The sequence below is a fragment of the Colias croceus genome, chromosome 2, assembly GCF_905220415.1.
Source record: "Colias croceus chromosome 2, ilColCroc2.1".
Taxonomy (NCBI): Eukaryota; Metazoa; Arthropoda; class Insecta; order Lepidoptera; family Pieridae; genus Colias; species Colias croceus.
The window spans coordinates 8,314,144-8,326,957 of NC_059538.1; the positions used below are offsets into that span (position 1 = coordinate 8,314,144).

A 12,814-nucleotide genomic window follows, 5' to 3' on the forward strand; every position below is an offset into this window, starting at 1 on the left:
CTTCCAACTCAATGGAAAAATACCAGCTTTAAGACATTTACTAAAGAAATTCCTTAATCTATGTTTTAGTTCCGGCACCGTTAATGCTAGAGCCCAAGCTCGACCAGGAATTCCATCAGGCCCTGGTACACAATTCCTGGCACTTAGTCGTCTAATCGCCATGTCCATCTCGCTTTCTGTTACATCCAATTCATGAGTCCATGGTACGTCGTTTTGGTCTGGGATAGACATTAAGTTTATTGAATTATGGTTATCTGGAAAAAGAACATCAACTACATTTCTAGTGAACTCAGGACGTAAAGTTTCCGTAAGTGGGGGAACCCAAGGCCTTAGTTTCCCCAGGACCATTTTGTAAGGACGGCCCCATGGATTCTGGTTCAGTCCATCTAGAAGTTCATTCCAAGCTTTTTCCTTAGCTTCTGCAATAGCAGATTGAAGATTCATTGTGGCAGTTCTATAAGAAGCGTACGCTGATGCTAATTCTTCAGCCGTTGCTCGTCTGCGTCTACGTGTCCTTGTATACTGACGCCGGAATCTTAAACAAACTTCGCGCTTCTTCGCTATATCTTCACTCCACCAATACACACTTCGATTGATGATTTTTTTGGCTCTGGGCATTGACATATCACAGATCTTCGTCATAACGTTTTTCCAGTTCATTGCTTCTTCGTCAGGGTTATCATTCTCTTGCCAGTCAGACCAACATAATGTATCCCTAGCCTTCGTAGGACTTGTCTGTGAAATACGACACGTTATTTAAATGACCTTAATAAGTACCTGTAAAATTTTAAAATTTAAATTCATATTACTTTTTATCTAAAAAGTAATTTTGGAAAATTGATGAAAAGAAATGTACATACATTCTTTACTTTTATATACCTACGTTATGATAAATTTGGAGAGATCGTTAACATATTAGTGTAACAAATAAAACTGATGTCCCGGTTTATTATACATACTTATAGTAGAGCCATTTTAATAGGCAACATTTGACAGTTCAACAAAATTCAACAACGTAACCTAGTAACGACGACATAGAATAACATGATATTTCGTTTTGTTAGAACTGCACATTTGCTTAACTTTTTTCAATTACGATTACATATTTATAATAATAAGGACCGATACAAGTAATTTTAAGATTTCATTTTACTGATAAACCATCCTAAACATAATAAACAATTTCTGAATTGAAGAACTGACGTCGCTACAATTTTGTGTCAATAAACCTTTTTTCTTTTTAAATACTAGAGACGTTACTCTAAAAATCGAAATCTGACATCTAGAATCGAATGCATTGATTACTTGTGAATAAAAATCATCATAAATTAATAAATTCGATTGACAAATGTTTCAAATCCGTATCGATTAATACACTTTAATCGATGTTTTTAAGCAGGTTACTTCTCTACGAAGATAAAATTGATAGACGTCAAATGTTGCCTATTAAATTGGCTCGACTATAGCTTATATGGGACGTATTTAAATCAGTTTATAATTGAATTTTTCCGGGTTTTGTAATAAATTATCACACTTCTGTTCCCTTCCAGACCTAGCTTTCCTTTCTTAGCCATTAATTCCTACCCTTTTTTATAACACTAGGTGATTGGAACCAGTTTCTACGCTCATGCGTCAACCATAACAACTGCTAAGAAAGTAATAATTAGATACTTACCCAATATCATGAAGTCTTGTACTCTTCTAAAGGAAACTAAAAGCTCTGCCGTAAATGATAAAATCATAGGCAGTACCATTGTTATGTTAAAGTTGGCCGATGACATGAACTGTTGCAAGGGGTAAATCTAAAACAAAAGAAAATATCCTTAACTAGCTGCTCCGCACGGTTTCACCCCCGTGGCTAAACTAATGTTGGTCGTAACGTGATGATCTATAGCATATAGCCTTCCTCGATAAATGAGCTATCTAACACCGAAAGAATTTTTCAAATCGGACCAGTAGTTTCCGAGATTAGCACGTTCAAACAAACAAACAAACTCTTCAGCTTTATAATGTTAGTATAGATTTAATGTGTCCATCTTTCTAATTCTTTGCGACTTTTGTTTGCTTTTAAAATACGATAAATTTATTCAACTATTTAATTTCTATCATCAATACGCAATGCACTTATCTAAGTATGTATATAAAATTATCTTAAATTATTACAGACAGACAAAAATTTTTTTAATCACATATTTGGGTTTGGTATCGATCCACCTGCTATTATTTTTTCAATATTTTCAATGTACAGAATTGACTCTTCTACAGATTTATTATATGTATAGATAGATATATGGGTAAATATTACCTACTTATATTTATTTTAAACTTATACAGACGATACTCGTTTTCATTATCGTTCGCTAGTAGAAATAAAAAACGTGTTCATGAAATTGTTTGTAAATTAAGCATCATAATACGAAAATGTAAAGTAGGTATATTGGCCATTTAAAATTTATCAAGCTATTTTATTACCTACTGGGTTTTAGCCATAGGTTTTAACAGTTCTTTACTGAATGTCTTTCTTTTTATGATTTTAATTAGGTTTATAGTATTATAAAGTATATAATACTAGGTTTCCGCCCGCGGCTTCGCCCGCGCAGTCAAAGAAAAACCCGCATAGTTCCCGTTCCCGTGGGATTTCCGGGATTGCATCATTTTCCGGGATAAAAAGCCTTAGCCTATGTCCTTTCTCGGGTATCAAAATATCTCCATACCAAATTTCATGAAAATTGGTTCAGTAGCTTAGGCGTGATTAAGTAACAGACAGACAGACAGAGTTACTTTCGCATTTATAATATTAGTACCTATGGATGTTACAATTTTAGATTAGCTATTTTTTCAGTGTCATAACAATTGAAATACACGGTGAGAATATAATTTTATCGTGATATGATGAATTTAGAAGTAAGTATCCAAACATATTTTATGGATTATTATTTATCATGCTGAAAGACAAATACTTAACGATCGATCGTCTAATAGAATTTATAATCAATATAAGTGCAGCTAAAATATATATTTCTGAATTCTTATCTAATCTAATATAATATATATAATATATTAATATATATATTATAAAGGTGAAAGTTTGTATGGATGTATGTATGTTTGTTACTCTTTCACGTAAAAACTACGGAACCGATTACAATGAAATTTAGCACACATATAAAGGGTAACTTGGATTAACACATAGGATAGTTTTTATCCCGGAAATCCCACGGGAACGGGAACTATGCGGGTTTTCCTTTGCAAACGCGGGCGAAGCCGCGGGCGGAAATGTAGTATGGTTCTAAAACTTGTATGTTGTAAAGAAAAAAAAGATAACAACATATTTTAATCCGTAGGTATATCCGTTTTATATACGATTGTGATACTCCATTGAGTCTATGTTTTATTTTATTATTGTCTTAAAAATCAAATATATATTTTTGAATTGTTAAGAGAATAAAGAAAATCATTCAGCCTTGTTTCAAATATTATCATAATAATTACCTAATTAAAGTCATTTTCTACTTTGATTCAGGTATGTTAAATATACAAAATAATAAAAAGGTAGATACTGCAACAGATTAGTGACCGAGTCATCAAATATCCAATGCTATAAAATACTTCATGTTCATGAGCATGCTATAAAAAAGAGCGTGTGTGCCGAGAACACGTTCTTTGGCATGATTCAAAGGTACCAAAATCGTCGCCATACTCCATGACGTGACGGTATTGCTACCTTTAAATTTGAATCCCAACGCGCCTAAAAAAACTTCCCTCCTAAAATTTATAAATAGATATTGAGTAGTTATACTTACAACATTTGCAGTGAGTGGATTTCCAAGTAGAATATACGTGAGGACTGCAAAGAATAGCGCGGCTCTTTCGGTGAACATCATAAAACTGAGGAAGATTGACCTGAGAATCGTAGCATTTTTTACTTCGCGCATTTCTTCTATACGCTTTTGTGCTATCATTTTCTGGAAGGGGATCTCCCATGCGTACATTTTTATAACCTAAAAGTAATTAGGACTCATAATTATTATGTAAATTGTACCAAAATAAAAAATGCGAATTTTAGTGGTTATTATCTAATATATGAAATAAGTACATATACACATTTTAATCGCCTGCATAATTCATGGATATGCACAAAAAGCACCTGCACAAGAGATATTGCCTAAGTTTGGGCAGTTTAAAAAAGTTTCGTACCTAATTCAGTAAAGCAATGAAGCATATTATTTTAAACCAAAATATCACATTAACATAATGGTGGTTTTATTTTTAAATTGAAATGCATAGTTATCGTATAATTATAATAAATATACCTGTATACCGTTGATAACTTCACTCATAACTTTGATACGCTCGTCTGTTTTACCGGCAGTACGGAAACGTACTTTACCCATGAGCCTACCAAGTCCCCCTGTAATGCAACAGAAAATTAAATAAATCCCAACTAATATATGTGGGTAAAAAAGGAAGTACAAACTTGAATATAGTATGAGAAGTCACTTATTGTATGGAATATTATTATTTATTACATACTTGAAATATGAATTTCAAGTGTTTGATTTTACGCGAGCATTATAACATTTAGAAATTAAAGACTTTTTAACGGATTTTAAACGCAATATATTCATTGTATTATTTTCCCGACGTTTCGAACATTTTACAGCGAGCGTGGTCTCGGGGAGATGAGCGTGGTCACAGTTTCCCCGTGACCACGCTCGCTGTAAAGTGTTCGAAACGTCGGGAAAATAATATAATGAATAAATCGCGTTTTAAATCCGTTAAAAAGTCTTTAATTTCTATATGAATGTCAATTCACTAAATTTTCGTCACTTATACGTTATACAATACATTTTCCAACCCATCAAAGAGCTTAAAAAATGCTTTAACTCTTTTATCGCGTTATACGCATACAGATAATTAGTCCGCGTTATCTGTGATCAATAAACACTTACCTTGGACAGGAAGGGCTAATATCATCAGCGCCGCGATACCGATGAGGGCCGCGTATCCCGCCTGCACATAGCCCAAATAACAAACAGCTACCAATTGTATTGGTATGATCCACACGTAGTTCAGAAACAAGAATGCTAAATCGAATCTCTGGAGATCGTTTGACAATATGTTCACAACCTTTCCAGCTGTTGTTTCACCCAGGGCCCCATTGTTCATGCGCATTATCTAAATATGGAAAACAGTTGTGCAATTGTTGTGTTCTATAATTAATTGGCGTTACTTATTAATATTGCGTGTAAATTTAGAAGAATTTTAATTAACAAGAATGCGTGTACTAAGACTGACCACGACGTCTCACAAATTAAGTTTCGTCAAAAGATAAGTACACCGCTAAATAGTGGCTAAATATTATAAAGGTGTCTCTGTGAGACTTGACATGACTTTTTGGGTTTATCCGTAACAAGTATCTAAATATTAATACATTGAAATAATTTATTACCTTTCTGAACATAAGCGTACTGACTGCTACTCGAAGTTTCATTCCAAATTGTTGACAGTAGTAGTTTCCGTGGTGATTACAAAAAGCCGCAAGTAAATTAGCTACTATCATAGCTGCAGCATAATATGAAGCCACTGCAGTTGTCATAGTGTTGTTCACAGACCAGTAACTTAACAACTCAGAGAATAAGAGTGGTGTGACCGTCCTGTTAAACGAAAAACATTGTTACCTAATCCAAGCATTCTATATTATCTTCATGCAGGGCAAGAATATATTATTATACCTATTCATGATTATGTTTTTTATTTTTTAAAAGTTGAAAGACATGCACAATGAATCAAATAAAAGTAAAGTGATTGTTTGTGCATTAAAACCGTCATGTTTTTAATTTGAAAAATGTAAAATACAAAACCAATTTTATACAATACTTTACCTTAAACTTGTGTAAATCAATTGCAGAATACCACCAGGAATATATGACCAAAAAAAGGTTTTAAACAAAACTCTTGACAGAGAAGGTTCTCTTCCCGCTGCCTTTGCTATTCCCTCTTCTATAAGCCAATTTCTGTAACAAATTCAAATAGATTTAAGTTGATGATAACGTTATATTACTAAATACCATGCATAAACTTTTTTATCCAACCCCTAGGCAAAACTAGTCCTACAATAAAAAATCTGTTATTGCTTTTTTAATAAAGTCAATAGTGTGAATATGAATATTTACATTGCAGCATTTTTTTACATTTTATAAAACACTAGTGGTCCGCCCCGGCTTCGCCCGTGGTACATATTTCGCAATAAAAGATAGCCTATGTCCTTTCTCGGGTATCAAAATATCTCCATACCAAATTTCATGCAAATTGGTTCAATAGTTTAGGCGTGATTGAGTAACAGACAGACAGACATACTTTCGCATTTATAATATTAGTATGGATTAATGGATTTTATTTAAAGTGGTAAAAATCTGAAACAAGAAATAACACGAGCATACGACAAAGTGCTATCTTAGAGAAGGGACACATTTATAAGATGAAAATGTCATAAGAATACAAGCTATGTCTCTTTACCCACGGTGCATGTTCATGACACTTTAACGGCGCATTTGTTAAAGGTAGTAACAAAAACATTGCGAAAACGATTGCAATGCTATTTTCTACACAACTGAAGAAATAAATAATCTTCGTGTTATATTTTAGGTCGTAATTAGGTACTTAATAATCTGTAAGTACCCAAAAAATGTTAACCTAGTTGCCTGCCTATTGTTGTATAATTTTTCTCAACTCAACTCTATAAATAATGAAAACAACAAAACAAAAGGGTGCATCATTATTTGTTCTGTACATAGCTTTTGAACTGCCGTAATCGTAAAACAGTGAAAAGTATTAAAAAAACTGAAAATAGTACTAAATTTATGTCTTGCTTTTAGACTGCATCAAAAACAAGGCCCATGGGATGGCACATATTTATGGCTGAAGCGCATACAAGGCAAAATGTTTATCTAGCCTACATTCTGCATCATAAATAAACCTTAAACACAAACTACATAAACACTTAAAAATTAAGGATATTGGTGATGTCATTTATATTATAAAAGTGAGCTTTTCACACATTTACATCGGGTACAAAATTTAATATTAAGTTACTGCTATATTTGGCATGCATTTTCATTTAATTTCAGATATAAATGACTCGTTAATACAAAATAAAATATTAGCTTAAAATACGTAATATTTATTTCAATTAGCACTGATAAACACTTAATGTATTTAATTATGTAAACATGTAAATGTAATATGCATGGTAATCTCTCTTGCAAACAATACCAGATTATCAATGTCATTGTCCTGAAACAACATTGAACATAATTACTCTTAAAACCTTTCAGGGCAATATATTATTCATAATAAATTGTTCGTTCCAAAAATACTTATTAAGTTCTGAATGAAAATATATGTACAATTAAGTATTACACGATTCGTATTGTGAATTTGATCTCAAATGTTTAAATGAAACGAGTTTTCAAAGGATTTGAAAACGTTGTGTAAGGTTGTGATCGTCCGTAAAATTCTTAATATATTTATTTGACAGAACATTCTTCTATTATTTAGAATTTGTAAATTTTGGATATTTACATGAACGTATTTCATCAAGAACTAAAAACGATTGTGATTATAATGTTTTCTTTGAATTCTCCATAAATTTATGTTTACTCAATATTTCACCTTTCTTTCATAGTTGGTTGAAATTGAGTTAAATAAAAACATTAAAATGAGATAATTAAGTGGATTAAACGAAGAGCGTTGACTTCAAATTGAGATTATATAGTAAAAGTTTTTATATATTATAGTTTTTTTTATGCGCATTTAACAAGGGAGACTAAAAGCTACCCTTATACGGAACACTAAGACCGATCATGGACAATGAAATGTGTTGCAAAAAATATTCCTTTAAATTTGAGGCGGCACAAAAATAATATTCAGACGGAGGAACATAACGAAATAAAGTTAATTCCAAATTGGTAATATGGATCAATCAAAAGTTTAATTAATAAAAAACGATTATTATTGAACTATATGAATATCATTTTCAATAATTTATTTTCATGTACCTAACGATATCATATATATCTAAATTATTATCTAATCAAATCCGTATCAAAAATTAGGAAGATAATATTGTCTATTCTATATACCAAGTTTTTGATTTTTAATTGTGAGTAACAATTCATACAAATGCGAAAGTAACTCTGTCTGTCTGTCTCGTTATAACTACTGAACCAATTTGCATGAAATTTGGTATAGAGATATTTTGATACTCGAGAAAGGACACAGGCTACTTTTTACCCCGGGACATAAGATAGGTTTCATCACAGAAATCCGACGGGAATGGGAACTATGCGGGTTTTTCTTTGACTTCCGCGGGCGGAAAACTAGTATACAATACGACTTAAGACAGCTGTGGTATTCTACATTTATATCCATCTTAAATTATGAAGAATGAAATATTATATGTACATATATAATTAAGGTTCGGTCAGAGTAAGTACCACGTTATTTATTTTTATGTAAAACCAATTCTTTTGTTATGTAAGTAGGTAGGTACTCTTGGAGGAATAAGTTATCACAATAGCATTGAAATTTTTGAAAAGGTATAATGGCATTAAGGTTTAAGCGGTTTATATTGCAATTAAATGCATATAAACCGCTTAAACCTTAATACCATTATACCTTTTCAAAAATTTGGCTAGTTTTTAGAACCTCACAAAATATAAACAGTATGTAAAACTAGCCTCATCAAATTATGGGGTTCAATAGGTCTTTAGTTGTTTGCTTTGTGAAAATAATTATATTATTCAAATTAAAAAAATAACTTTTTTAATTTGAATAATATATTATAGGTATTTTGGAATAAACATTGTTCTCTAAGGGAAAATAAAACAATTGAGTTTTCAGTCAACCTAAGAACTTAATACATCTTTGTAAATAAATTTCTGGACTGTCTGCAGAACTTGGCACACATTTAGATCTCATTTCTTTTTTTGGCAAATTAAGTCAACGATTGAACTCGGCTCCAATTTTTACATTTATGTTTTTGGTGGGATATCATTACTTTTTGTACAGAAAATTACTCTGCAAATTTGATTTACTTTATGAATATAATACTTTTTATGTACGATTATTTTTTATTTTTCGTTGCGGTTTCTCTGTATGGTTTGTTTAGTATTATTTTCTATATTTTCTTGTATGATATGAATGTCAGCGCCTTGGTCAGCGCACATTGCCCTGTCATTTATCTGCAATTTTTTAAACTCGTTTTCTTTTTAAAAAATTACATGATTTTCTAAACATCCAGCGTGAATTTGTACACACTATCTATAACCAAGATGCAAAGATCGTTGTAGAAGAATCGTTGCCTTACTCCATGACGTGACGGTATTGCCATGACGCGAACTTGAAATTTTACTCTAAAGGCGCCTAAAGATGTTTCACTTATATTAATATTACGCAAATTAAATCATTTCGACCTTCGACGAAGCCTTCTTCTATTACACTGAAATTAAAACGAAACTAAACACTCATAAATAAAGAATAAATAAATGTGAATATGTAAAATTATATATTATTTTTAACTGTATGAGCAACATTTTAATTACAATTTTCTTTTATTTTACGTTTAATAACAGTTTTGAATAAAGAAATCATGCAATCGAAGTAATCTGCCCTAGCGATACTATAGCGCGAGCAAGAGCGCGAGTGAGTGTGATGTCAGAGGCGCATCGAATCCACAGATGTTTCGTGCTAAAATATGTAAACTTCAACAATCTATATCTCAGTTATTTATTGATGGATTTCAAAATTTTTTTCGGCCACTGATTAGTTTTGATCTATTTTTTAAGACTAGTAGGGTGAATATAATATTTTCTATTTTTATAAACTTTTCCATTTTTCCATACAAACAAAATTAATGTCATTGAAAAAAAAATTAAATACATATAAATTCAGTATTTTCTGATTTTTTTCTTTGTACACTCACTATTACCTAGTTGATTACAAAATTTTAACTTTCTAGGTCATCCGGAAGTGGGTTAGGTTTTGTATATAATATATAAATAAATAAAATAAAATAAATCTTTATTTCACCTTTAAAATATACAATAATGATTATGAGGCTCTGGCTCTCTTGCTAGGCATAGCCTGTGTTAAGAAAGCCAGTCCCTTCCCTTAATACATTGTGGTCTAGATAAAGGTTAAAACAAAAAGAAAATTTATACAAAGGCAAAAATTAAAAATAAAAGGGGGATAGCCAACCCAATGAATGTGTGGTGTGAGTGTTTGTGTGTGTGTGTGTGTGTGTGTGTGTGTGTGTGTGTGTGTGTGTGTGTGTGTGTTTGTGTGTGTGTGCATGTATGTGAGTGAGTGTGGGTGGATGTGTGTTTGAGTTTTTGTGGGAGTGTGTGTTTAACTTATTTGGGTAACGAGTGAACATGTTGTGTAATCTGTATTATTACGGTGAGTTGAGTTACATTAATAATAATTATATATCTCAGTTCTCTTCGCTTGAACTCGGCTTGACACGCTGCCGCGTGTCTAGATTTAAATATTTATCCACACTGTTAAATATTATAAATCAGAACTTACTTTTCTAAAGCATCACCCGTAATCTTAGAGTCATAAATACTTTTAGTTGGCACTAAATCATACTCCTCGAGGTCTCTCCGGTTCCCGTTCACGAATAAAGGGAACATCCACGCATACAACATACGCGAAACAAGTCCTGGGACACTTTTTTGCGGAGGCGCAGTCTCTTTACTTTTTTTCCACTCATCTTCATTTTTATTTTTACTATTGCTATTATTTAATTTAACCATTTTCACTGTGTAATTTTAGTCTGTCACTAAACAATAAATAATTTTCACTAGTGCACGTCGGAGCGCGCACAGTACGCCACTTCGAATATACAGGCAGATAACATTTAAGTTTTTCTGCCGTACGCGCTCTACTTTAATGACATTAATGTTAAATAGGTTCATGCGATGTATTAATCTCTAATAACTGATATCAAAGCTACGTAAGTGACGTGCCTGACGGTGATGTTTTTTATCGAATTTTATCCATACAATTATTGCACTAAAGGTACATGAGACATAAAATGTGCGATAATTTATAGAACAGGTAGGTATCACAATTATTGATGTTTATCATAGCAGGTGATGCGATTAACGAGGAATTTTCTTATTGCTTATAAATGTGAATCATATTGTTATTGATATAGTAGCGAGAGTTTCATAAATGTATGGTTCATAGATAAAACATATGCTTCAATTTGTGATTGTAGAATTATATAATAATGTTAATTTGTCAGTAGGTACCTACAATAGGATACGAAATCCAAATTATTCACAAGGACAGGTTCAATCTATACGTAGATATAAAAGGTAGCATTTAGGTAATGCGTAACTGTGGATGTGATCCTTGTAGGTAATAAATGTTTAAATTCTTTATAGTTACGTAGTCTTAGGTAATTTTGTAACAACATCAATGTGATATCATAAAGAAATATAATTTACAGATAAGGACTTCAGGAGGTAGACTAAATTATCGTAGCTTGACTTTAATTATAACCCTGGTGTTTTATAATTTAAACGTAAGTATTACTTTATTACACTTTACATCGTAAATTCGTAAAGTAACCTTTATCTGTTTCCACAGTAGTATCTGGAAAAAAGTACACAAGTACAAGATATATATCTAATAGGTAATAACTAATAGCTAAAGATTTGTTAATATTGATGAAGTTTGTTTGGTTGAAAACGCTAATCTTAGGAACTTGGCTGATTTAAAGAATTATTTCAGTGTTATGTGTATAATTTGTCGGGGAAATAGGTAAGCTATATTTTTGGGTAGGTACAAAATAACTCATGATTTGCAATAAAAATGTCTTCTGAAATTAAACATAATTATTAATAAATTATTATCAAATATCTGATTTAACAATTTTGTCAATGTGATTAAAATGTTTTGGAATGAATTCAGTATACGAGTTAAATATATATTTTTATACATTACGATACTATAATATACTTCTACCTTCTCTATATAAAACTCATTCACAAATTGCAACAACAAGCCTTACGACGAAATAAGCCACGAACGAGGATTAAAAAATAAAAGAGATGTCATGTTTGTGGTTGGTGTGAATTTACACTGGCTCTGTTTAAGTATGTTTAACACTGTTTCACAACGACAATATATTTTGTTGTAACTTTTTTAAGCCGCAGTGGCGCAGTGTTATTTTTAAATATAATAGATATAGGTATGTATTCTTAATATATTATGTATCTATAATTAATAAAGATTTCGTTTTAGATTGTTTCTTTGTTAACAAAAAACCTAACCTAAAAAACTATCTGATTATTTTTCAAAAATTTTAACCATTCTACCTCCTTTACGAGTAACAGGATTTTAATTTTTTTGTTCCGGCCGAATCGAGGTCAAGCCTTTAGTCTATGATATTACAGCAATGTTATCTGAAGGATTAAACAATATAATATACCGTATCTTAAAAAAACATTATAACAATAGAACCATAACTCATACGTACCTTATTATTCAGTTATTAAAATTGAAAAACACATTTAGAAATTTGGTAATTCACTTCTAAATCCCTTTGCAGTTTAACGATTAATCTGACTTGAATAAAACGTGAAACTTAGCTTAGCAGTGAAACTTAGCTTAGCAGCTTTTAAGTTTTAAAAAATACATAATATTTGATATTATATTCATCAACATTAAAATAGCCGTATAGCACGCTTTGTCATGTACTTATAGCAAGCTTATAGGGTAAGCTCCTACCGGAGTCACC

At 31.5% G+C, this 12,814-nt stretch overlaps 1 protein-coding gene across 1 annotated transcript in view; it reads right to left on the reverse strand.

Annotated features, from left to right (window-relative positions):
• Positions 1-10,950, reverse strand: part of LOC123703924 (ATP-binding cassette sub-family C member 4-like) — a 29,849-nt gene extending 18,899 nt beyond the window's left edge. Inside the window, exons 1-7 of the mRNA XM_045652116.1 lie at positions 10,591-10,950; positions 5,886-6,017; positions 5,453-5,657; positions 4,953-5,178; positions 4,314-4,411; positions 3,804-4,001; positions 1,676-1,802 (exon numbers count right to left, since the gene is read on the reverse strand). Of these exons, the coding sequence (XP_045508072.1) occupies positions 1,676-1,802; positions 3,804-4,001; positions 4,314-4,411; positions 4,953-5,178; positions 5,453-5,657; positions 5,886-6,017; positions 10,591-10,820 (1,216 nt within the window). The 5' untranslated portion in view covers positions 10,821-10,950. The remainder of the gene's footprint in view (positions 1-1,675; positions 1,803-3,803; positions 4,002-4,313; positions 4,412-4,952; positions 5,179-5,452; positions 5,658-5,885; positions 6,018-10,590) is intronic.
• Between the last annotated feature and the right edge of the window lie 1,864 nt (positions 10,951-12,814).